We start from the raw sequence: 26007 nt of genomic DNA on the forward strand, positions 1-26007 counted from the left end.
CACATTTCTTGGTGCGTGGCATTACCATTGCAGGGTGTTCGACCACTCCAACGAGGGGTTCAAGGGCTGGGAGTTCATGACCGTCCACTGCTGGGGGGAGCGGGCGGCGGGGGAGTGGACCCTGGAGATCCACGACACGCCATCCCAAGTGCGCAACCCCGCCGTGCAAGGTGAGGACCCCCCGGAGCCCACCAGTTCCTCTCGCTCCCAAAGCTCATTGCAGGCTATTTCACTTGGCTGTATATTTTGCTGTGAGTTTTTATGGTCTCCAGCAAAACAGTATTGCCCAAATTTCTCATAAGTGGGAATAAAACATCAGCCCTGAACACAGGAGGCTGCCAGTCTGGCTGAACCATGAGTGGATTTTCTCCCAGCAGCAGCAAAACTCGCTGCACCCGAGAGCCAGGTTTCCAAAATTAAACCGTAATGAGCCAAAACAAGGAAACCCAAGAGCTGTAATTGTTGTTTGTTTGTTTTGCTTCGCTGCTGGGACATCTGGCGCGTGGGCTGGTTGTGCAACGGCGCAAGGGGACGATGTCCCTCGGGCTGCAGACAGACGGACATCCTCCCCGGGCTGCCACTGTGCTGGCAGAGGGTGGCTGGGCTCAGCCTGGCCCCTGCATGTCCCTGTGTCCCCCTCTCCTTGGCTGCCTGCTCCCAGCAAAGGAGCCGTGCTGGCAGGATCTGGCCCCGCCAGGAAGGGGCAGCTGCCTCGCTGGCTGGTGGCAGCGGGGCATGAGGAATCCTGCCTGGGGCTGGTGTGTGTTGTGGGGGTTTTAAATCCACACAATCATTGATAGGAAGCCAGGAGCATATTAAAAAATTTCTCCCACACGATTTTCTGGCGGGAGGTGCACGTGGGGGTTCGTTCATTGAGCACAAAGTGTTTCTGTTTGCTGCCTTCACCCGAAATCTTTTGAACTCAGAGAGCAGCAGCAAAGCGCCCACGGAGCTGATTTTTCCCCAGTATTTACAGTTCATGGTGGGTGTTTCTGAGCCCCTCAAGGGCATCAGGGCTCAGCTTTACCTGTCTTGGCAAAATGAAATGAAAACGAGAGCGTTTAGGCAGCCCCTCAAAGGGTCTGCACCGGGTTTGAAGCAGAGAGGGTAAAGCAGGAGGAAAAAGAGGGAAGATGCTCCCAGCTCGTAGCAGAAACTGGTATTAAATGTTAATTTAATACCACTAAATTGGTTAATCTAATACAAATTAAATAATACAGGTGTCCTGTTGCTGGCACTGCTGCATCCCCATGTGAGCCCCGTGCAGCCTGGGCTTTCTTCACATGGGATATTTTAGATTTAAAGCAAATTTAGTTCTTTCAGTGAAGGCACTTCCCCAGCGGAGCTGCCTTGCAGACTCCACGCTGGCACTGCTCAGTGCAGCAGGTGGGTCCTCTCATCCCTTGGGGAGAGCCAAGAGATTTGGGTATTGGAAATTTTAAGCCCTTCCTGGAAATGCAGGGATTAGGAGTTAAAGCCGAGCACGCCACGGGCATGAAGTGACTCACATTGATGGAGAATCGAAAGAAAAACAGCCTTGGAAAGAAACAACAGCATTTTTGGGCTCCCTCCCCAAAGCCATGTGGATTGTAGAGGGTCTTGGTGTGGGTGTAAGGCCTCGGGGGGGGGGGGGTCCTACCAGGTGTGCCACAGTCTGGTGGCTCCCACAGTGTCTTGAGGGGTGCCAGGCTCAGACCTCTGATATATTGGGCAAAGGGATGGCTGGAACTGCAGCAGCAAGAAATAATCCAGTGTGTGCCAGGCAGCTTTTGTCAGACAGAAATAATCCTCTATTGTGTAGCTTTTAAAGTTACTGGCTCTCTCCAGTGTTGGACACGAAGTCTATGGTGTTGCTGAGGTTCGTCAGATGATTTATAGAATTAAAAATCCCTTGTAAGTGCCTTAAACAGCTGCTTCTGTGTGGGCTGGGAGCTCAGGGGCTCCTCAGCATTTCTGGGTGTTCACTGTTTGCTCTTCTGCATTGCTGTGCCAGTGGTGATGCCCTGATGGTCCAGTCCATGCTCCTCCTGCTTCCCTGAAAACTGGGTCCCGCAGGGAGGAGTGAGACAGGGAACAGGATGGATGACATTGTGCCTGCCCCACAGGGAAGCTGAAGGAGTGGAGCCTCATCTTCTATGGGACAGCTGAGCATCCCTACACTGCACTGGGTGGGCCCCAGTCCCGTGGGAGGTCGTTGGAAGTGCCAACATCGGAGATGGAGCCATCAAGAGCCGCCTTCCTGCAGAGCCAGGTGGAGGTGGCAGAGGAGGAGGAGGAGTATGCAGGTAAGTGTCAGCTTGAGCTGCCACATCCCCACCAAAGTGCCTGGGAAAATGCAAACTCTGATGAACTGGGGGAGCCACAAGGTCTGATCCTGCCTGGGGCTGAGGCAGGCTGGGAGGAGCAGTGCCTGTGGCCAGCAGGACGGTGAAATTAGAAGGTAGAAAAATGCCCCATCCCAGCACTCCTGCCACAAATTGCTGGTGCAGCTGTCTGAGGGGTAAAAAAAGCTCTGCCCACCTTCCCTCCTCTGCCTTGGGCAGGGGTGGGTGTCCCTGTTGGTCCCTGAGGAGCAGGTCACTCTTTCAAAGCTGCTTCTGCACTAGTGTTCAGGCAGAGGGTGGTGGTGGGATACATTTCTAGAAGGATGATCTGCAGGAGAGATGAGCACCCAGAGCCCTGCAACTCCATAGGATAGATAGGATAAAATTTATAATATAATAGGTATAGGATAAGACAGGTGAAGAGTCTCCAACCCTTTCCCAGCATCTGTCAGTTCAGGGAGGGTGTGCTCAGGGCATCCTGGCAGTGGGGTCTGGGGGATTCTCAGCTTCTCCCCCCACTGAACCAGTCTTTCCTCACCCAGGTCCGTGCCACCCCGAGTGCGGCGACCAGGGCTGTGATGGTCCCAACGCCGACCAGTGCTTGAACTGCATCCACTACAGCCTGGGCAGCATGAAAACTGGCAGGTGAGGTGGTGGGGTGTCCCTGTGGGGTCCCTGGGCAGCAGCAGCACCTTTTGCCAGGTCATGCACCTCAGTGTGGGTGATAAATGTTTGCAGAGAGAAAGACACGAGAGACAAAATGGATGGAGGAGGAGGTGTGGGGATCCCTGCCTTGGATTAGGGTACAATGGGGTGGGGGATACAAAGTTGTAGAGCCCTGAAGGACTTTGGCCATGTAATCGTGCTGGGGAAGAAGCACTGGCATCACCAGCTGGGGCCAGCCACGCCCAAGGGACAGCTAGCTAAGGAGACAAATCACTTCTGGAATTGGGGTTTCTGTTCCCCAATCTCTTGGGTTGGCACAGGGAAAGTTTACCTGTAGCTGGGACAAGAGAGTCCCTGAGTCTGTATTACAGACCCATGACTTTCAAGGCACCCTAAATCTTAAGAATAAAAACAAACGAGCCCAAATGTCCTCCAAGGCTGGGGGACACCCCAAATGCTGTGGGTGAGGGGACGGCAGCAGGCGCCTGAGGCAGGAGGTGGCACCAACGCCCGGGTGCTCTCTGTTCCTCCCCCAGGATGTGTGTGAGCTCCTGCCCCGCGGGGTTTTTTGGGGACAAAGGCGCCCGGAGGTGCCGCCGGTGCTACAAGGGCTGCGAGCGCTGCCTCGGGAGGGGACCGACCCAGTGCACGGCCTGCAAGAGGAACCTCTACCACCACCAGGAGATGAACACCTGCGTGGTGCTGTGTCCCACCGGCTTCTACGCCGAGGAACGTAAGGACGTTTTATCACTTGCAAGTTGTAGCATGAGGATGTGCAGGGGTTGCTTCTATTTTAAGCGCTATGGGTGGAGGAACACGCCTTGATTTTTGAGTATTGGCTTTGAGTTTTCCCCCTTGACACACTTTGCACACAGTGAAGGGAGGAGGCAAAACCTCTGGGTGTTCGGAGGGTGGTGCAAAGCAGAGGTGCTCAAGTCGGCTCTTAATTACAAGACTGTAATTAATGATCCTAGTTGCTTGCAAAGCATATTTCTTCTTAGCAAGCAGTGACAGATAAGGTCACCTGCAATAGCAGGGATCCATTGGGGTGGATGTGCCTCTGCTCCTTGGGGAGCTGGCACTGGGGTGCAGTGGGGTTTTACAGCTCTGACTGCTGCTTGCAAATCACTGTCCGCATTTCATTCTCCCTGCCTTGCTTTGTTTTTTGAAAGGTCAGAAACGTTGTCTGAAATGTCATCAAAGCTGTAAAAAATGTGTTGGCGAAGCAGACAAATGCACTGCATGCAAAGAGGGATTCAGGTAAAACACCAGCACGGGACGAGTTTATACCTGCAGCGTTGGTTTAAATTTGGGATTTCCGATGGCAAATTAGAGAGTGAGTTAGTTAAAGAACCAAGATCCTGCTTCCATGGTACTAGGTGGTGATTAGTGTCCCTTTCTTAGCCGAAAACTATTATTTAAATTTAATTTCCTTTTCTGCAGCTCTTGCCAGGGTGGTGGGTAAGTGCTGTGTAGGGTTGGTCCCAGGCTGAGCTGTGCCAGGCAGGCTGGGAATGATCCCTGCAAGCCCAGAAACCCTTCTCTCAGATTTATCCAAGCTGAAAATTTTATCCAATATACCTGCTGAGTGGGGATAGTAAAGGATGGTGGTTTTCCAGCAATGCTGGTGCAAGCAGGGCAGCCCTGGCCCTGTGAGGAACACTGGGTGCCCTTGCTGCTGGCCCCACAGCACCTGTGGGACAAAGAGCTCCCCTAGGGAGGAGCTGTTTCCCATCCCCAGTTGCTCATGGGAATATGATCCCATGGCACTTTGCAGTGTTCGGGCACTGTGAGTCAGAGCCACGGTGTAGCAGCGGGGCTCGCTCAGACAAAGAAATTCCCACTGCCAAAAGATTATCTACTCCCTCGGAAAAGCACAAGTGGAGGCACTTGTCAGACATAATCTGCACGGCGCTTGTTTTTTATTGTCCAATATCCTTTTAAGCCAGGACTTCAAATCATCCCTGCCATGGTGAAGCAGCACCGGCCCAGCCACGGCACTGAACCAATTTCCTTTGATTCCAGGGAGCCTTAATCGTGCAAAAGGTCTTTGGGAGAGCCTGGCTGACTGCCCATGGGAAAAAAATAATTTTATTTCCTCCCAGATAATTAATTAAAGAACCTACAGCCGTCCCTTTGGTCCAGGCAGGACTTTAATTTCTCCTGAAGCACTGGCTGGCTTTCTGACACGCTGCAGGCTGAGGCTGTTGTAGGACACGGGGGGGTGTGGAGCTGGGGATGGGCTGAGTCCCCAGAGCCCATAGCTTTGGGGGCAAACATCCTCTCTGCTTCCCTAACAGCCTGGCAGGAGAGAGCTGTGTGCCCGAGTGCCAGCCTGCCATGTACCTCAGCCGGGAGCCCCGGCGCTGCGAGACCTGCCCCGCCAGCACAGGTAAATCCTTCACCCCACAGCATCCCCATGCAAAACCCCAAATCCCTCGTGCATCAGGAGCAAATACCCACCACATCCACCCTGAGCCAAGGCAGAGCGTGCCAGAGGGGAAGCAATCCCAACTCTCCAGCACATCCCACATTGTATGTGTTCACACTGGAAAGGTTTTTAGGGAGTTTTTACATTTTTATTGGAGCCGTTTTTTATTTCCCGGTCTCCCTGAAGCCAGGTGCTTTAGTTTAATAAGGTTGTGGGGGAGGCCATAAAACTCTCTTGGAGTGATGGAAGATGGGTTTGCAGCGGATAAAAATGTCAGGCAGCTGAGGCGTGTTATCCTGACTGCCCCTCGGTGCCGGGCTGGCCGCTGCTGCCTTCCCCCAGCTGCCCAAAGCCTCTCCCGTTCCCTTTAAATCCTGCCTTTCTTGCCTCTTGCAAGTCCAATTATTTTCCATTGTTAATGTTTGCGCCTGCCCTTGAAATCATCATAGATCTGATGATAATATGATCTCTAGACAATTCATGTTCAGTGGCGTGAACCTCTTCTATCATACATGGGCAATTTCCTTAGACTAAATCCAAAATATTTATTGATCTTGTTGGCAAGCGTGGAAGGGAACAGGCTCTTAATCCCATAAGAAAATTACTTCCCTTCTAATTCTTATTCCAGTCAGTGTAAATGTACTCCACCACAATTATTTTTCCAGCCCTTTCTTGCCTCCTTTTGCTGCATAACCATTTCTCAAGTCTGGTGCGTGGAAGGCCTCTAATGATAACACCTCCATCACTGGAGTTTGCTGTCCAGCCACAATGTGCTGGCATCAGAGTGGGGTCCTCTGCTTTCCCAGCTCCTGTTCCAAGCCCTTCCCTTCTCCAGCTCCTCCACAGCCCAGTTTAGCATCTCCTTTTCCATTCTATGCAGGGTGGGAAGCCCAAACTAGTGCATGCTTGGGAGTGGTGGCTCATGGGCCTGAGGGGATTTTGATGTGCTGTTCCCCACTGAGCCCTGGTGGCCGACTCTTGGTTCTGCAAAGGGACAGACACTGAGTCCTAGCTGAGAGTTTTTGGGGTGGGAACTGGCGTTTTTGAGATGGAAGCTGAGCTTTTTGGGGTGGGAGCCAAGCAGACATGCTGGACGCTGGTGACACAACAATCACCTTGTTCATGAGCAAGGCAGAGCCAAACTGGTGCCCCCTGTCTTATGTGGGGCTGTGGCCACACTTGGACTGTCTCCAAAATCACTCACATGCCATTTTGCCCTCTTCCCTGTCCCCACAGGGCTGGGAGAGGAGGACTGCACCCCCTGCACCCCCGAGGGCCCTGCACCCCACTGGCGCTGCGTCCCCGCCTGCCGTGAGGGCTTTTACCCCGCTGACAGCCACGGGCTGCCCAACAAGGTCTGCAAGAGGTACGGAACCACCCCGGTGGTGACCAGAGCAAAGCTGGGACTGATGGGGGAGCACTGTCAGCAATGATAAAGTAATGCCAGAAACAGCTCACAGCTGGAGCTGTTTACTAGGAAGATTAAAATAGGGATGAGGGAGCCAGGGCAGCCATGGGGCTGGACCCCACACACCCCTGCCCTGTGGATTTAAGAACTCCCCTGCTGGAGCCAGCCAAGGTGTCTTAGGGCTATAGTGGAAGGGGCTCAGCCCCGGCCCCGGGCTCTCTGGAGGAGGTGTGGGAGGAATGGTAATATTTGGGTAAATACTGGAGCTTTCAATTAAAGCTGCTCCGTTCGCCCTCTGGCCACGTTGAGGAGTGTTCCCCACTCCCTGGCCCAGCAAGGGGCTGCGTGCAGGAGACAGAGAGGTGCCGGGAGGCAGCAATTTGCTCCCACTCTCCGGCATCTGCTCTTCAAGTGGGGAGTGGGAGTGGATTCAGCCTCATTAAAGCAAACACGAAAGGGAAGGATTAAAGGTGACTTGGGAACACATAACACAGTCCCTGCCTGCCTGGGGTTTCACTCACCTGTGCTTGGTCTCCATCAGGGAGGAACAAGGGACCAGCATCCCTTCCCAGGGATTTCAGGTACAGTTTCCACAAGCCACTGTCCCCAGGCAGGAGGCACAGCTGCTGGGCTCTTCTTCCTGAAGAAAAGGAGGGGAGCAGCACAGGTTCCCCTCACAGTCCTTTTCCTATCTGGGATTGCTGGGAGGAGAGGTTCATGTCTCACTAAATCTTCCCAGCAGGCAAGAGCCTTTGGGATGTCACTGGGCATTGAGCTGGCACCACTGACCCAAATTTTCCCAGGGCTTCAATAACTTTTCAAGGTTCAGATTTGCTGTTTTCCACATTCTCTAGTCCGGTCTGGATGTCACAGTGCTGGCATGCACATTTTCTGGCTGACAGCCCATTTTAGGTGGCTGGATCGGGGTGTTAATGGTTCAGACCACAGCAGGGTCTCTGTCCCCAGGTGTGACGATCACTGCTCAGCCTGTGAGGGCTCCAGTGGGAACTGCCTTCGGTGTAAAGAAGGTTTCAGCCTCCTGGGTGGCTCCTGTGTAACAAATGAAACCTGTACCAACGGTAAGAGACAGAGCTGCTGGCACCACAGTGCCTCCCTGGTAGGAAAAATGAGGGGTTTGGGGGATTCCCTTCACTGTGTAAAGCCAAAAGTGCTGGAGCTCCTGGGCTTGCTGGGGCACAGCTGCAGTGGGCTGGGCTCCAGCTGAGGCAGGCAGGTGGCTCATCTGGCATTGCTGCCAGGATATCTGCCTGTTGCTCAAACACATCCAAGTGTTTGTATTTCGTTATACTTTAGTCTTGGGGCTAATTCTCCCACTTGCTTCAGAGCCCTTTTATTCCTTCATTAAAACCATGTGAAAGATGCCCTTAAAAAGTGACTCCTTTTCAATTCTCTCTCCCCGAACACTGGAGTGAATTGCATCGCCTGTTACGTGCAATGTTTGTTTGTTTAAAATGTTAATCTGCTCTCATTTTCTCTTGTTCCTCGCCTCGGCCTCCCAGCTGACAAGACTTTCTGTGAGATGGTGAAATCAAACAAGCTCTGTGAAAAGAAGCTGTTTGTGCAGTTCTGCTGTCAGACGTGTCTTATGGCTGGGTAAAGTTCAGCGGCTGCGTCCATCCAGGACTTCCACCGACTGCCAGCCCAGTTTTGCCAAATGTTTAGGACAAAAAGTTTATTTTTTCAGCTTTGGGAGAGTTTACATGGTGCTGTCAAGCATTTCGCTCCTAAGTTTGATAGCTTTAATATCACTGTCAGCGCGTTTCTATAGCAATATGTTAAGCAGAGATCGGATCGTACCGAGTGATCACGTCCTGGGAGCAGCAGACAAGCGGTGATATTAATACTCTCAAACACTCCTCGTGAGCAGGGACTGATGCATGATCCATGTACACACGCTTGGTTCTTCGCAGAAATCCTACTGACCTGCCCGCTCCGAGCGGCTGGCGGGAGCCCTCGCCGCGAGGGATGCAGGACTCCACACCTGCGAGGAAAGAGCCGTTTGTGGCTCACTTTTCGGTACCCTTCTCTGCTAGGTGAGAGCTGATACAGACCTGAATTGCCAACGGCTCTGTACACAGGTAAAACGATGAACCAGGCGGTTCCAGAGCGGTGCCCTACAGCCCACTCCGGAATTCCTGTTCGGATTCGGTCAGTCGCTGTTTCCCTCTGGCCGGGCCGAGAACTGGAGGTTTGAGGACCAAAGCGTGAGCTGACCCACGTGGCTCTGCAGGTGTGTCAGCCCAGCAGGGAACTGCAGGCAGGCAAAACCCGTGTGCCTACAGGGGGTCTTAGGGATTTGGTGGGGTTTGTCTGCACGGACCAGCCTTACCACGAATTGTATTTCCCTCCTGGAACTGCGAGTAAGTTGCTGATTAATTCAGTTCTGGAACGAGCTAGATCCTTCCTCTAAACGAGATGCTGTCCCAGTTAATCTCTTCTGGCATTTTGTGTCATCATCCTTCCCCTGTTTTGCTGGGTATACCCCTCTCTCTCACAAAATCCTCCTATTCACGGCAGTGATTTTTCTTGGGCATCTATTTCCCAAATGAGACATTCCGGGGATCCAGACAGGAAACTTAATTCTACAAAACCCTCCCCCGAAACAAACTTTTTCATGCTCTCTCTTAATAGTAAGTCATGTGGTGTTTATATAATTGTGTTTAAAATATCCTTGGCTATGTTGTTTTACAGATTTTTAAAAAATAACTTATACAATCCTTGTTTTTTCTCTGTGGATTATTTTTTATATGGGAGTGGGGTACCTTTTTGTGTCTTATTCCTTCTCCTTTTCTCCTCTCTGACCCTGCAAAGCCAGTCTTTGCACCAGACGTATGTAAACACTCTTTCCTACGCTGCATGTTCTGATTTTCATTGTTAATAGTTTTTATGAGTTAAACCTTTTGCCAATGAAATCCTCAGTGTGAAATGTCACTAGTCCCTCACAGAGCTGGGATAATCCCTGCTTGGTTTCAGCTGCAGTGACACGTGCCCTGCCTGGGCTTGCCCACTAGAGCTCACCTCAGCCAGGTGGAAGAGGGGAAAGCCACACTGCCACTGGTCCTCACCTGCCTGGGCCAAACCCAAGGAAAGATGGAGCTTTGGTGAACTGACCTTTTAAGTTAATAAACTATTGATCTCCCCTGACAAGTGAATCTGTGCTTTTTCCAAGTTCATGCAGCTGCCATCCCAGCCAGCAGCAGGGCAGGGATGCACCGTGAGTCTTTATCTTGCTGGACAAAGCAGCTCCTGATCAGCCCAGAGCACCTGTGGGAGAAACACTCAGGAACAGATGAGCTGCATCTGCTGAAACATCACTGTTGTTCTCATAAAGGTCTTTCACCTTTACCTGCCCTGTGCCAGGCTGGGTTGGCATCCCTGGTGAGGTTTGGGGCTGTGCTTGGGCACGGCTGGGTGTGTTCTCTGGTGTGGGGCATCCTGTGTGAGCTGGCAGGAGGGCTTGCTCCCTTTTCCCACTCATACAAGGAACATCCTGAGCCCCCTAGTTCCCCACTGCAGTTCCCAGCGCAGGGGAATTGTTCCCTGTTGGCTGTCTGGGGAAGGAGAGGAGCCGCTGGTGTGTTGGGGAACGGAGGGAGCTCTGGAGCCTTTTGTTTTTCGTGTTGGTTTTGCAATGTTTAACCATGGGCCAAGTGCCCAGGGTAGTGTCTGGATATCTGAAACTGAGCTTTTTAAGTGTGAAAAAAAGAAAAGAATGGAGCCCTCCACAAGGGAAGATCCTTTCTCTGAGATGTGCTGCTGTGGGCTCCTGTATCTTGTAGGTCTTCACATTTATCAGATGATAAATGTGAATTAATCACATGCAGGGATTCCTTCTCTTGCCTGAGGATTCCCCTTTCGGTCTTGGGCCAAAACAGAGGTCAGAACTGGGGTGAAATGCTCCTGTCTTCTGCCCCTGTGGTTGTAAAATACCAAACTTCATTTTTGTTGCTGTGTTAGTCAGAAAAAAGGAGCTGTGGCTCGGGATTACTGTGTCAGCCTTTCAGTTCTCTGGCTCACAGCAGCTTGCCTCTAAATTCTGCTTCTTGGTATATTTAGATGTACTGAAATGCTTAAAAACAAAAAAAGGAAAATGTTTACTCTTATATCCCTGACATAACTTAAAATACACACTGGGGGAAGCAATGAAATTTAAGATGACCAGTCTACGGCAGCCTCAGTTTTATCCTACTTTCTGCTGCTTTCAAGCCTGCCAGGGAAAGAGAAACAAATTCTATGCATCAAGTTTATGCAACAACATCAGCTTCCAGCCTTTCCCTCAGAAATCATTCTTGTAAAGTAATAAAATTCAGATTATTTCTCCAAGCTGTTGCAATACTTGCTTGGAGCTATTTAAGTCTGGCTCTGGTGTGCTCAGAGTATCAAAGTGGCTGTGTCTTCAAGATAAATGCATATTTAGGCAATTTATTAAAGCTCATTTCTCTATTGTCTCCTGGCACCAAAGCTAAATCTATAATAGCTGTTTTCTGGAAAATCTTAGTGCAGCCTGACTCCTCGTTTGCTGCTTGGCTGTGAGGCTGCATCCACGGCCATCTGCCATTGTGCAGTTGGCAGGTGGGGAACACACATCTTAAAAAACATTGCTTTGACTTTCCATTGCAAAGGAAGGGCTGTCGAGAGCTCTTGTGAAGCATCTGAGCCCCAGAATCCGTCTGCTCTCAATTCCAATTCCACCAAGGCTGTAGGGCCGAGGCAAACAGCTGCATTGTGCCGAGGGAGAAAGGCCTGTGTTTTCTTTGGCCTTGTCAGAGGCAGGACCTGCTTTCCAGAAGGCTGAAAAGAGTCTCCTTTTAACAACTGCCTGAAATGACTAAAGACTGTTGTCTTTCCCACTGCGTGAGTCACGTACAACAGTGCTGCTAATTCCTAGTTTTTTCTTGTGACAGCTCCCTCTTGTTCTCTAACTGCTTTTAAACAAATGCAGATGTTACCAAAGCCTGGTAACATCTACGTGCTTTCACTTGGTGAGGGGGTTTTACAGGAGGGAGCACAGGAGCTGCCTGGCCCCAGCTGACCCCTGCAACACCGCAGTCCTGGGGAAGGAGCCAGGCTCATGCTCAGGGTGATGCTCCAAATGCTCCCAAAGGAAAAGTATGAGCCATCACTCTGCAGTGCCAAGTGTGGCTGCAGTGTTTAACCTAATATCACATCCTCTGGGTTCACAGAAATGTTATGGCTTGTGAAAAACGTCCTTCCCTCGATAGCAGTGGGTACAGGAATCGTTCTTCCTCACCTCGCTCAGGGAAACCTTGAGGGATGGGGAAGGATTTCTCCAGAAGCAGTGGCTTGGTGACATTCAGCAGGTGTTGGGACTGGGGGATGGCCAGCTGCTTCTTTTCACATGTCACCTTCAGTCCAGTCATCCCTGTGGTTCACCCAACTCCAGAGCCCTCCTGCCACCAGCTGAGCCTTCCCCATGGAACCAAGTTCCTCGGCCACAGGCAGAGCCATCTCAGCTCCCCCAGCACTACTCCCAGCTCTTTCTTGCTGTTCTCTGCATTCCTAAAGCAGGTAAAGGGGATGCAGTGACATCTGAAAGCACATTTCATCTCACAGATAAAGGATGAGTGTCATGCCATAGCCTGTGTCGTGTTCCCAGCCCATCACAGCATCTCTGAGACCAGGAATTCCTGTGGAAGTGACAGAGCAACTGCTCCAAACACTGCAGGGGGAAGGTGCTTATGGGCAACACCATGTCCAAGAGCAAAGGCTGAGCTGCTGCTTGGAGGGAGAGCACCCAGAGCTGTGGCTGTTGTGGACACCGTCCTGGCTGTGTGGCAGGAGGGGAGCAGCAAGTGTTGGAACACAGAATTCCACCGGCTGAGCACACAGTAGCCAGCTGTGTCTGAAGGGAAGCAGCCCACCTGCTGCCAGTCATTGTGTGAAGCAGATTCCCAGCCCACTCCACCTGATTTCTGTGGATAAATCCATGCCTGGCAACACCAGAAGTTGGGAGGGAACGTCTGGTGGCATCTTTGTGCTGCTTTAGGGCACTGTTGATGGCAAAGGCATGTCCTGACTGGGTTTGGTGATCCATGGCTCAGGTACCAGGGTGGGAGCTGGCCCCGGGAAGGAGAGGGATGCCCGAGATAGTATTTTGGGGGGTACTGGGGAGTCTGTCACCCCAGGGATGGTGCTTTGGGGAGTAGTGGGGGGGCCTGTGTCACCCCGTAGATGAAGGGGATGCCTGGGATGAGGCACTGTGCCAGCCCAGGGAAGGAGGAGGATACCTGGAATGGGGTTTTGAGGGGTTTGGAGGGGATATGTGTCACCTCAGGGAGGAGGGGTATGCCTGGAATGGGGGTACTGGGAGGAGGGTCTGTGTCAGCCAGGGAAGGAAGGGGAAACCTGGGATGGGGTTTTGGGGGGTACTAGAGGGCTTGTTCCAGGCCAGGTATGAGGAGGATGCCTGGGATGGGATTTTGAGGGGTTTTGGGGGGTCTGTGTCACCCCGGGGAGGAAGGGGATGCCCAGGATGGGGTTTTGAGGGGTACTGGGGGGTCTGTGTCACCCCGGAGATGAGGAGGATGCCCGAGAGGGAGTTTTGGGGGGTTCTGTGTCAGCCCGGGTAGGAGAGGAATGCCAGGCATGAGGCATTGGGGGTCTGTGCCAGCCTGGGGATGAGGGGAATGCCCGGGAAGGGGTTTGAGGGGTTTTCGGTGGTTTCGTGTCAGCCCGGCGATGAGGGGGATGGCCCGGGAATAATGGTTTTTGGTGTTTTTGGGGGGGAAGTTATATAACTGTCAAATATCCCGGGAGGGGCGGGCGGTAATCCCGCCGCTCGCATTCTCGGCGCTGCGAACCGCGCGGCCTGGGGCGCGCACTCGGCGCTCGGCGCGAGAGAGAGAAGTGTCCCTGAGGCGGCGCGCGCCGCCTGTGCGGCGTGAGGGCCTGTCGGGCTGCGGCGATGGTGAAGCCACGGACGGAGAGAGAGACTCAAATCGAGCAGGCCGGCGCAGTAACCAACGCCGTCGCGAACAGGGAGCTACGACCTGCGCCGGTGGCCGACACGAGGACAACCCGCGGGGGCTGTGCCGGGAGGGGGCCTGCGGGGGCGGGGGCGAGGCTGTGGGGGGGTTCCTGGGGAGGCCTGGAGGTGTTCCTGGGGGAGGCCTGGGAGGGTCTGTGGTGGATCCTGTGATGGAATCTGGGGCTTTCCGTGGGAGGAGGCGCCGCAGCAGGTTGGGGAGGTTGTTGGAGGGGCTGCAGTGAGAGAGGTTGGGGACTGGGGGGGTTAAAGAGGCTCCTGTGTCGGGGAAACGTGGGGAGAGGTGAGGAATTATAGGGTCGTTGGGGTTGGGAGGGAATTTAATTATCTCGTTCCATCCCCCAGGGAGGGGAAATTGGGGGAAATGTGGGAGGAGGGTGCGGTGGAGGGGGTGGGATTTGCCCCCAGCAGGGGGGATGTGCTGCAAAGGTGAGGGGTCACATACAGGGAGGGGCTTGGGGTGTCTGTTGAGGGAGAGGGATTGAAAAAGCCACGGGGGCTGTTGTTTGAGAGGGAAAGTTTGGTCTGTGAGTGGTGTGGAGGAGTCAATCCCGAGGTGTTTTGACTGAGACTTACCAGCATCCTCGGTCCATCCAGACGTGCCCCCCACACGCTCTGCTTGCTCTGTTCTGCTCTGCTGTGGGCACCACCTGATCCCTGCCTTGGCCTCTCTCCCCAGGCTATAAAATCCCAGTGATTGAGAACTTGGGAGCCACTTTGGACCAGTTTGATGCCATTGATTTCTCTGACAACGAGATCCGAAAGCTGGATGGGTTCCCCCTGCTGAGGAGGCTGAAAACTCTGCTCATGAACAACAACAGGATTTGGTAAGGGGCTGTGTTTGGGCCAGGTGGGACCCTGGGGCAGAGGAGGATGCTCTTGGGAGAGAAGTGTATGTGACTGTCAGTGCTGGGTAGGTGCAGAAGTGTTTGTTTTATGGAAATAAAATAGAGGTGCTGTATAGGCCCTCTTTGATTTTCCTTCCTCTTCCAGTGCAAAAGTCAGTCTTTGTTTTTCATCCAGGACAACGAGGTGCAGAGTTTGAAATTTGGCCAGAACTTTAGATTTCTTTAATCATCCCCATAAAGAGAAGAAAACAGGGATACCTGCAAGTGCACGAATTTAAATCCAGTATTGCACCCAGTGCTCTGGTATTTATTGCCAGCTTTGTTAGGAAAAGTGTTGTAGTGGGTGCTCACCCAAACTTCTGCCAGTGCCAGACTGGGTTGTTTCACAGGGCAGTCCTCTGTGTTGTCATGTTTCTGTGTGTGTTTTCACCACTGCTAATCCCTGGCCTAAATTAAACCTTTGTTTTTTGTTGTTCTCTAGTCGGATTGGGGAGAACCTGGAGCAGGCTCTGCCCAGCCTCACAGAGCTCATTCTCACCAACAACAACATTGCTGAACTGGTAAGCTGTGGTGCAGGATAAAGCTAAACAACCTTAAATTTGTGAGTTTTATCTTTCTAATTAACTATTTTGCTGACAGTAGTGCCATGTGCTTTAGGTAGTAGTTGGTTCTTTTTCTTTAGAGTAATATCATGTGGATTTGGTAGTAGTGGTGAACATACTTAAATGAACATGATTTGCAGCTTGCACAAAGCTTAGTAGGTTTCCTGTTAAAATACTTGCAATACTTCTAATTAATCTCTAAAATAGATAAGAGTTCAGGAACTTTGTTTTCAAATATTTGCTTTTTCACTAAATGGACTTAAGAGTTTCTTGCTGTGCTCTCGTTACCCAGGGTGAACTGGATCCATTAGCAACTATTAAATCCCTGACTTACCTGAGGTATGTAATCCTAAAAAGAAAAGCTGCTCTTCCTCTGGTGTTTGAACTCTGCTGCTGGCCTGGCTCTTTGCTTTGGTCTGGAATGTTCTGCTTTTTATGAGCTGTGACAGATCCTTTATGTCTAAAAATTGAATTAATAAACAACGTTTCCACTGCACTTCATAAACATCTGGTATTTAATGTCTGAGGCTTTATGTCACTGAGAGGCTGCTGGACCAGTGAGATGTAACATCTCTATAAACCAGCAAGGGCTGAGGTAAACTTGACCTTTAAAAACCTAAAACCAAAGGGTTTAAAGTTTTGGTTGTTCCAAAATACTTTAAAATATGTGTAAGCAAGGACTTTTCTGTAACCTTACATTTGATGTGAGGGACAAGAAGAAAAGTAGTTTGTCCTATGATTTTTCAGTTGATAAGTGTCCAGGTGAGAAATGTGATGATTCAGTTATTTATTTGGGGTTTTTATTCTTATTTTGAGGTTGTTCTTTTATGTCCTTCTTCAGTAAAATCTACTTATTGATGAAGTGCAAGTTTATACTATTGTTTCTATTATACTGAAGAACTGTCACTAGGCTTTTTTAGTGGTGTTATTTGTTGTCTGTTACAGCAAAAGCTACATGAATGCATTTCAAGTAAATTAATGTATTTCAGTACAAATGTATTTTAAAATATATCAAGGACTTCTTTATAACCCTTATTTACTTTATAGCGTTTTAAGGAATCCTGTAACAAATAAGAAGCATTACAGATTGTACCTAATCCATAAAGTTCCCCAGGTCAGAGTGCTGGATTTTCAAAAAGTGAAACTCAAAGTAAGTCTGCTTTCTTTTGATTTAGCACTTTTTTTTTTTTGCATTCTTGAAAATTCCTCACTAACAGAAAGCTTTTTGGCATAGCTGTAAATTTTATTGAAACTCTTTAAGTGGCTCTAAAACACGCTCCTTGTTTTCTTTCATGGTTTCATTCTGTTAAGGATATAGTCTGTTTAATTATGTGTAATTAATTTTTACTGCCTTTGTTCAGTGTTATTCTTTTCTGTCCCTCTGGTATTGGTAGAAGACAGACCTCTAGAGAAAGAAATGAGCAATCACACAGAGCCCTCAGCTCTCGGTGAAGTTGAATGTGGGAAAGAGTTTAATTTTAAGAGCATGAGGTTGATACATCTTTGAGCTTTTTGGGCACTGTTTATCTGCTTGTTCTTACATCTGGTCCCCACGTACCAATTTCAATGATGAAGATGAGCCAAAGTGTCTTTTCTTGGCAAAGGCAGGAGCTTTGCAAACTGTGATGTTCTCAAATTAACTCTGTGTGTGTGGTATCGCTGTAGGAGCGACAGGAGGCAGAGAAAATGTTCAAGGGCAAACGGGGTGCACAGCTTGCAAAGGATATTGCCAGGAGAGCAAAAACGTAAGATAAAATACACAAATTTACACTGGCATCCTCCTTCAGAAACACCACTTCCTTCGTGTGCAGTATCAGGCAGAAAACTGGAATATCAGCTGCTTGGCAGGATGCCTTAAAAGCTTTGGGAGCCAGAAGTGCCTTGTCCAAGCACCCCGAGTTTTGGATGGTGGTGAATACATCTCAGGAAAATCTTTGAAAGAGATCTTTGGTCAGGGTGAATTCATTGAAGTCAACAAGCAGGAAACATACATTTTATTTTTTCTTTTTGTTATTTAACTGTAGAGAGGTGGCCATTGTCTATTTTATGGGGTTTTTTTCCCTAGATGATTAGTAACTAAAATTTTTTATTTTGCCTGGGAATATAAACTGTAAAATGTGCTGGAGTTATGAGGATAAATGCAGATGAAAATCTTTAGTTAAGCTATTACAAGTATATGTTTATTTAGTTTAAATCTTAAGTTGTACATCGTGTGTTTTGTTTAATCTTTGATCAGCCTATTTGGAAATAAGAATTCAGAGCATGTGTGTCAACAGCATTTCCAAATTCATAGTTAAATAAAAAAATGTCTTGAACTTATGTGGCATTTAAAGCTATAATAGATGGACTCCAGCTGTAGTTTGTGAGTGGAAAGGAATTCATATCTGTGATGGTTTTAGAACAAGCAGCTGATTGAACTAAGTAGCTCAATAAACATGAGGAAAACCTTTCTGTAGCTGCAAGAGAGGTTGCAGCACTCTGGTGCTGGGTCAACAGTTCAGGAATTTCTTTCCAGCTCTTTCTGTTTTGACATAGTCTAGATTTTTCTCTTTTTTTCCTTAAAGCAGTAGCAAATAACCTTTTCCTTTGGAGTGTTAAGATGACACCCAGTCTAGCATAGGCTTTAATATATTCTGTTGCAGTATCTCATTAGACACAGGAGAACAGGAAACTCAGTTTCAGTTACTCTTTGTTCATCCACCCTGCTTTTGTAATGGCAGCAGACCCTCCTGAGTGTTCAACAACATCCAAATCGAAGAGCTTTTGTCAACTGCCTAATTAATAGCTAAGTTCTGCCTCTCTTTTTGAGCAGGTGAAAAGGTGTGTGGGGGGGAATGGGACAGCAGGACCAAGGTGCTGGTGTTTCTGAAGGAGGCAATTCTTCACTGTATCAGTTTGTTAACAAAGATAAGATACTACACCTGATTGAATGAAATGCTTCCAAACCCAGTTTGGAAACATTTCAAGTTAGAGAAGCACCAGTTCTTCAAAAAGTCTAAGTGGTCTTTATTTTTCCTTTGAAGCTTTAATCCAGGGGCTGGTCTGCCAACTGACAAAAAGAAAGCTGGGCCCTCCCCAGGGGACGTGGAGGCAATTAAGGTAAATGTGTCAGGAGAAAAGTGGAGGAGAAAAACTGTCGTGGATCCAAACTGAACAAATGTTTCCTTTGTTCAGACAGACAGATCGGTGTGTCCTGACTTTTGGTTAGGTGCTTTTTCTGTAATTTTTCTTCTGACTTACCTGTTTTTTGAGAACTTAAAATGAAAGTTAGTCTGAGCTTAGAGTTCTCCCAGGGGAGAGCAGTTTGTTTAATAAGGAGAGAAGCAAAATTGTACTTAGAATTTTCTAGAACTAGGATTTAGTAGAACTTTCATAGGAGCTTGGAAGAAAAACCTGTTTCTTATGTTAATTCTGGGCAGAGCGAGGTGCTGAGTGTGAAGATTCACTGTGTTCTGTGTCTGTTTTCAGGCTGCCATAGCAAATGCCACGACTCTGGCTGAGGTGGAGCGACTGAAAGGTTTGCTGCAGGCTGGGCAGATCCCTGGCAGAGAGCGAAAATCAGGTCACTTGACTTCTGTTACTCTTGTTTCCCAAACAGAATCCACCTTTCTGATGCTTTATGCAATCTCAGTAGGGACTTACTAGAAAAGGACACTTTGGGAGTTGAAAAGCTCGTTTTAGATGAGTGTAACTATCATTAGAAGGACTATGAAGCACATCCTTTACTCTTAATTGGTGTAGGATCTGCCTGGCCTCGAGTGCAGCTCAGGGCTGTTCCTGTACTCCCTCCAGAGCAGGTGCCAAACAAGGCACTTTGCTGTATTGGATAGCTCCAAAATTATTTTTTAAATACTTAAAAAATATTTTTTAAAATGAGATTAATTACAAAGTCCATCTGGACTCATGCTGAGTGTTGGTGCTGGGGGTGTGGGTGTAGCACTGAGTCCCTGGAGCTCTCCAAGCACACACAGCCCATGGCAGGGTCCACACGTCACCTGTTTGCTGTGTGTCAGTGCTGCTTGGATTTTCCTTCCTAATGTTTTTAAGAACTCCCATTATTACTCCTGTGCAGAGGGGTGGGAAAAGAACATCAACGCCTGTGACAGCTGCCCTGAAACTCTGTCATATCCTTTCAGGCCCCTCGGAGGATGGCGAGGAAGAAATGGAAGAGGACACGGTGCCCAACGGGTCGTAGCCGGCTCTGGTGCTGCCCCGGAGCCCTTTCCTGCCCCACTCGGGGCCCATCGCCCCCGTCCCTGCACATTTCGGTGTCCAATAAACCAACGGTCCCTTTTTTTCCCCGTGGTGTCGCGAACCCTTCCCGGGGCGGGCGGGACCCTCTGCGCGCCCTCATTGGCCGCCGTGCGCTGCCCCTCTGCTCTCATTGGCCGGTGCAGCCGTCATGTTACCTCAGCGCGCTGCCGCGGTGGCGCGTGGCTTCCTGGAGTTGGCTGCGGACGAGGCGGTGATTGGCGGAGCGGGGCGGCGCCCGGACGTGAGGCAGTGACGGACAGGGCGGTGATTGGCGCTGGGGCGGTGCATGGGGAGGTGGTTGGCGCAGGCGGTGACAGACGGGGCGGTGATTGGTTCAGCCGGCGGCGGACGGGGCGATGATTGGTCAGCGGGCAGCTCCTGGAGTGAGGCGGTGGACGGACGGGGCGGTGATTGGCTCAGGCGGCGTGCGGACGGGGCGGTGATCGGCGCGGGGGCGGGGCCCGGCTCCAGGGCGGTGCGACGTGAGGCGGGCGGCGATGGGCGCAGTGCTTGGAGCCAGTGCTGGCGTCTGGCGCGATGGGGCGCGGCGGGGCCCGGGCCGGGCCAGGGCCGTCGTTGGGCGGGGAGGTCTGGAGGTGCTGCAGCACACGGGTGAGGCGAGCAGGGGCCGGGGTGCGGGCGGGGGCGGCGGGGCCGAGGGCGGGGCCGGGCGGGCCGTCCCGAGCGCGGCCGCGCTCACTCCCGGCTGTCCCCTCGCAGTGGCGTCGCTGCTGTCAGCTATGGCTGGTAATCCTCCTGGCTCCGTCGCCGTCTATCTGCTCGTGCAGAAGGTGTCCCGGAGCCTGGCGGCGCGGTCGAGCGGCCCCGGAGCGGCTGAGGCGGCGGAGGGTGAGTAAATAGAGTAAAATAAGGCCCCGCGCCCTCCCCGGGGCGGTGTTTGTGCCCCTCCGGGTCCTGCCGGCGCTGCGCGGTCCGGGCGGGGTGTCTGACCCTGCTCGGACCCACACGCGGGTCTGGAGTCGGTTACAGCCCAGAAGAGGTTCGGTCCTGAGGGATGTCCATGGGGAGCGATGCTCGGGATAACAGCGTCAACCCACTGTGAGGGAAGAGATCGCTGGGAAAAGCTGGACCAGGAGAAGTGTTTTTAGAAGGTTCTGAAGGAAGGGCTGTGTCCGAAGGGACGTGTTTGGGAGTGAAGGAGCAGGGCGCTGCAGGGCGGGGGAACAGCTGCCCCTTGGTGGTGCGGGAGCTGAGGGAATGGTGGCTAAAAGCTGTTGTGGTCACTTACCAGATAACTTTCAAACTTACCAAACAAAACCAAAACGTCCAAATCTAAACCCAGGGAAAAATATTAACATTCATTTTTTATTAGTATTCGTTATTTTTCTTCAAATTATTCCTTCCCAGTTCCTGCTCTGGCAGCGCTGTGTACATTTGGGGTGTAGCAGCCTCCTGTCTGTGTTATCTCAGTGAGTGTGGCACAGGTTGCAAGGCTTACACAGTCAGGAGCCTGCTGTAAAGCACAGGCTGTGCCTGTGGATCTGCCAAGTCCACGAGTGCTTGGCACTCATCCCTTTGGAACCTTGAACGCGGGGCCCCAGAAAACCTCCCTTGCGTGCCCTTATCCCACTGCTGTTCTTTTGTGGTGCTAATTAAGTCGTGGTTTAACTGCCAAAACTGCCTGTAAAGTGAAATTACTGAAAGTGCTGACATTTGTTTCACATAGTCATCACTGGATGGTGCAAACATATAAGGAGGCCAACAAATGGGGAGATACTTCAGCTGCTGGGGAAAAAAGGAGAGCAATATTTGCCTTTTTTGGGGTGTAATTTCAATTTTGATTTCTCTTAAAGGCCAGTCATGAAGAGAAGTGGTGACTCAGTGTAGGTTTTCCGAGACCTCCAGGTGTCTCTGGAGAGATGTGTCATGTTAGTAAGTGATTTCTGTGCTGGTGGGGTGTGTTAAATCCACTGCAGCACTGACACAAGCAGGACCTTTTGTGAGAAGGAGTAGGAGTGAATGTGGGCTGGTTTGCCTCATCCTTCTGCGTAAAAGAAGTTCTCTGGGTAAAAATGGGATCCCTGTCAAGCCTGGGTGATATTTCTGAATTTATCTGTATCAAACAAATGCTTCAGAAATAGAAGCAAGTACCTCAGAAGTGTGAAGTTAATTTTTTATGGGTTATTTACATCGTTGTCCTTATTAATTAAAATCCTGCTTTAAAATGTGAAAGCATGATGAAATTTAAATCAGCATATAATTTACTGTAAAAGATTAGCTGGAAACTGGACTTAAGCTGTGATTTTCTGCAAAACAGCTGCAGGGAGAGATGTGAGCCTTTCCTTGTTATAATTCTTTAAGGAGATCATCTAGAATTTACTTTGCAAACTCTTTCCCAATTTTCTAGAGCCTGATGTGGTGGTAAGAAGGCAGGAAGCTTTGGCAGCAGCTCGCCTCAGGATGCAGGAGGAGTTGAATGCACAAGCAGAAAGATACAAAGCAAAACAAAAACAGGTAACCAGAGAGTGCTTCTTTCTTTAACTCATAAATTTGTCATCAGGTACTTCGCTGCTGTTAAGGAAATTATTATTCCATGTTAGATGCAGACAAACAGGAGACTCGTTTTCTCTGGAATGTTGATGTAATTAATCTCTGTGAACTTGCTTCTCCACAAGTGATTGTGTGCCAGGGTCACTGTGGGCCTGATGTTGATTTTTCCCCAGGTAAATCTGTACCTGCAGGGACTTAGTTGTGTGTGCAGTGAATGGCTGCAGGGGATTTACTGGCATTTAGATTAATTGTACCACTGCATACGTGTGTTGTTTGTTCTTAATGGTAAATGTGGGTGTTTGTACCTCAGCACTGCTGCAGTTTAAGGGTTTGAATTACAGTTTGAGGTAACAAAGAATAGCAGATGGCTGTGTGGGGCAGGGCAGAGGGGTGGGTGTGATCAGCAAGTTAGTCCCACCTCTTCTGTTTAGATTAGATGTTAGGAAGAAATTTCTCCCTGTGAGGGTGGGGAGGCCCTGGCACAGGTTGCCCAGAGAAGCTGTGGCTGCCCCTGGATCCCTGGAAGTGTCCAAGGCCAGGCTGGATGGGGTTTGGAGCAACCTGGTCTAGTGGAAGGGGTCCTTGTGTGGAACAAGATGAGCTTTAAGTCCCTTCCAATCCAAACCATTCTGTGATTCTTAACCATTAATTTCTTTGGTTTTGTGGAGAAATTTCTCTAGAAGAGAGCTGGGACAGTTGTTGGTAATGAATATTGGGATGTAAATACGTAGCTGACTCTCTTCTGAGGAACCCCATGTTGAGCGTTGAATTCCTGCCATAGGCAATATTCTTTACTTAGTACTTTTTATAGGCTCAGGATTTAAGCTTGCCACTTGGTTCTGTTTTACTTTCAAAATGTTTTAAAGCATCAAGTGGCCAAAAGAAGCTGCAGACACAGTCTGAGGAGGGGAACATCCAGACACAGTCTGAGGAGGGGAAGATGTGGGTGTGTATAAAAGTAAATGCTTCCATAAGCTCAGAGTTACTGCATCACATAAAGGTGGATCCCTTGGGGTTTGATGAGTCTGTTGTAGATGTTTCTGAGGATTCTGTTCTGAAATCTTGTATGTCCTGGATTTTTTTCTGTAGCTTGAAGAAGAGAAGCGGAGGCAGAAGATAGCGATGTGGGAAAGCATGCAAGAGGGGAAGAGCTACAAAGGAAACCTGAAACTGAATCAGGTAACAACCCTGTTAATCAGGTCACACTTGTATTTATGTGTTTAAATTAACTGAAATTCACACTCAGTAACTTTCTGCTTCTCTGAACAGCAAGAAGCACAGTCTGGTGCCTCCACCTCAGCAGTCCCGAAATCTAAACCAAACAAAAAGCCTTTGCGAGGAGGTGGTAAGTGTGGGATCCTTGAGACACCCTGAGCTTGAAACAGAGCATTTATGCAGCTGTGTCTGTAGTCATTGCACAGACTTTTTGCCTTCTTCAGTGAGGAAACAAAATGTGCCTTACAAATGAGCTCTGTATCTCTGGTCAGCTGGTCTGCTCTGCACTTTGTGCAAAAACCTGTCAGGAAGTTTTTGTGGTGCTTTTCCCCGGGAAAACAGTGCTCCAGGTTTTTTGTTAATGCTTTTGCCATAATTTACTGAGATTTTTGTCACTCAAAATTGCAGATTTTTACAGTATTTCTGGGATGCCTCCCCCATTATTGTAAAAGCCCAATAATTTAATACCTGCTCTGTCTTTCAAGCACCCATAGCATGAGCGAAATGCTGGAAGTAAATTTGTAGATTCAGGAAGATGAAAGACTTAATTATGCAAAATCTGACCTTATTTGTCAGATACCACAGTAATGACCTATTGAATGTATAAATCCTGCAGAGTTTATCTTATCAACTGTCACAAAGCACCAGAAGGTCTCACCATTAAACTCACTGTCACCTGCTGAAATTATCTTGATGGATGAAATGCTTTCTGTGGCCTCACATTGCCCTTGTTGGGCTCTTTGCCATACACTGGCCATGCAGGCAGTCTCCTGTCTCTCCTCTCAGCCCAACAGCCTGTGCCTTACCTGCAAATGCTGCTTTGGGTATATTTTAATTACAGTTTTCCATAGTGGAGTGGATTGTGTAGACAGCCTTAATCATAGCAGGCTGAAAAGGAAAACCCACTTAGCACTGAGTAAGTCACTTGATTAAATGTATAAAAGCTGCAGATTCTTGGTGAAACATATTAAACCTCTATAATACTGGAGTGATGAAATTTCTGCTTTGAATATTTTTTCTGACATTTGAAGGAATCAAGAAGTGTGATGTCTGATCCTGTCAGATACCTTTGATAGCTCTCACATGGGATATTTACCTCCCTGGGGGTGAGTAATGTGTGGGTAATAGCTGTGCTGAGAACCAGGATCAGGGCTGAGGCACTTCTCCAGCTTCTATCTGTCCTAGTTTAATCCTAAGCAAAATCTTTGCTTAAGTAACCAATTATAGAGTTAAAGGTCTTGGATCTTCTCATGAGGTGAAAGAACCATCTGCACTGTTCAGCTGCTGAATTAAGCTAGAAAGTGAAACTTGGCTACTCTGAGAAAACAAATTTCGAAGATGAAGGTGATGCTGGGAGTTTCAGTGGAACATGGAAACCTGCCTGGTTAACAGTGCTACTAAAATGTGGGTTCTTTGCTTTGTGCAGAACAAACTGAGGACATTTGCCAGGTTGTATCTTTCTGAGTGTGTCCTGAAATGAGGTTACCCATGGTTGCAGCATTGGGATGTTCAACTAAAGTGTATTTGCCTTACTGCCTATGCTTGCCTTTTCAAATTCTCTAAAAAAATACCTTGCACTAGTAGTGAGTGGATTTACCTTTTGACCTTCAGAGTATTCCATGCAGGTCTTATTTAAGTTCCTGACCATTAGGGCTCTTAGAAAACAGTTACACTCCCACAGTTTACTGTAAAAGCTGCTGTTACTTCTCTGTTTATCCTGCAGAGCAGCACTACAGCTTTAGTTCAGACTTAGAGAAATCAAATGGTAATTAATTTCAATTTAATTTAATCCAAATTGATCAAATTAAAACACAAGTGTTTTGCAATGGCTTTTACTGTTAGCACTACAAAAATAAGCCCTCTCAAGTCTGGATATTTTCTCTGCTTTCATTTTCCATAAAATGCTGCCTATGTAGTAATTATGAACGAGGCGTAAGTAATGGTGAGATTTATTTTTGGTGTTCCTTGTGTGCTGGTGAAGGGCTGTGGAGGATGACTGTTAACACAATGGATTTCTCTTCTGTATTCCCAGGCTACAACCCACTGTCTGGAGAAGGAGGTGGAACGTGTTCCTGGAGACCAGGCCGGAGAGGCCCGTCAGCAGGTGGATGAGGTTAACCTCCCTAGTGCCCCATAGCACTAGCAGGCTTCAGCTTACCCACTGTCTAACTGCCTAGAGGTTGCCTGTCACAGGAACTCCTTTGGGGCTGGTTTAGTGCTGGTGGTCACTTAAAACAACCTTTTCCAAACTGCATTGGATGGTCCTACACAAGAAAAATACCTGGTCCTCTTACAGAGGACAGAGAAACAATTCCGGCATAATCAGTTAATTTTCACTCTTCTGTAGAGAGGGAGCTTAGTCTCCAGCCAAGGTGAATCACCTGGAATTGGTAGATCTGGGCTCTCTGGCTCTTCAAAACACTGGCCTCAGGCAAATTTAATTATCTACACTCTGTTTACCTCTGTAAAATGAGGATATTAACATATGTTACCAGATCTACTGTGTTTGTCTGGAAGGTCCTTTAGAGATGAAGGATATTATCATTGGCAGACACTTTGAATTTAGGCAGAGGGACTTTCAGGAAAAACCCAGGTGATCTGACAAGCGCCACGGATTTGCACTGAAGGCCAGTTATTGCAGAAGAGTCTCTGTGACAAGTCAGCTTGAATGATGTTTTCCTCATAAATGGTAAACAAACCAGTGAGGATAACTGATGCTAG

At 49.2% G+C, this 26007-nt stretch overlaps 3 protein-coding genes across 3 annotated transcripts in view; all 3 read left to right on the forward strand.

The window, feature by feature from the left end:
• The window catches only part of PCSK6 (proprotein convertase subtilisin/kexin type 6), a 29257-nt gene extending 19263 nt beyond the window's left edge, over positions 1 to 9994 (forward strand). Inside the window, exons 12-20 of the mRNA XM_018069640.3 lie at positions 34 to 170; positions 2106 to 2285; positions 2867 to 2969; positions 3527 to 3723; positions 4163 to 4250; positions 5291 to 5382; positions 6658 to 6787; positions 7796 to 7908; positions 8350 to 9994. Of these exons, the coding sequence (XP_017925129.2) occupies positions 34 to 170; positions 2106 to 2285; positions 2867 to 2969; positions 3527 to 3723; positions 4163 to 4250; positions 5291 to 5382; positions 6658 to 6787; positions 7796 to 7908; positions 8350 to 8447 (1138 nt within the window). The 3' untranslated portion in view covers positions 8448 to 9994. The remainder of the gene's footprint in view (positions 1 to 33; positions 171 to 2105; positions 2286 to 2866; positions 2970 to 3526; positions 3724 to 4162; positions 4251 to 5290; positions 5383 to 6657; positions 6788 to 7795; positions 7909 to 8349) is intronic.
• Positions 9995 to 13775: 3781 nt separating this feature from the next.
• Positions 13776 to 19611, forward strand: SNRPA1 (small nuclear ribonucleoprotein polypeptide A'). The gene is made up of 9 exons (XM_029958780.1): positions 13776 to 13989; positions 14512 to 14683; positions 15186 to 15264; positions 15599 to 15645; positions 16354 to 16456; positions 16972 to 17051; positions 18330 to 18405; positions 18775 to 18868; positions 19443 to 19611. The coding sequence occupies exons 1-9, from the start codon at positions 13776 to 13778 to the stop codon at positions 19499 to 19501; spliced, it is 924 nt and encodes a 307-aa protein (XP_029814640.1). The 3' UTR covers positions 19502 to 19611.
• Positions 19612 to 20285: 674 nt separating this feature from the next.
• Positions 20286 to 25579, forward strand: SELENOS (selenoprotein S). The gene is made up of 5 exons (XM_029958851.1): positions 20286 to 20409; positions 21929 to 22035; positions 23161 to 23250; positions 23341 to 23416; positions 25319 to 25579. The coding sequence occupies exons 1-5, from the start codon at positions 20301 to 20303 to the stop codon at positions 25396 to 25398; spliced, it is 462 nt and encodes a 153-aa protein (XP_029814711.1). The 5' UTR covers positions 20286 to 20300; the 3' UTR covers positions 25399 to 25579.
• Positions 25580 to 26007: the final 428 nt, after the last annotated feature.

This window comes from Manacus vitellinus, unplaced genomic scaffold (assembly GCF_001715985.3).
Source record: "Manacus vitellinus isolate BGI_N305 unplaced genomic scaffold, ASM171598v3 scaffold_16_pilon, whole genome shotgun sequence".
NCBI lineage: Eukaryota > Metazoa > Chordata > Aves > Passeriformes > Pipridae > Manacus > Manacus vitellinus.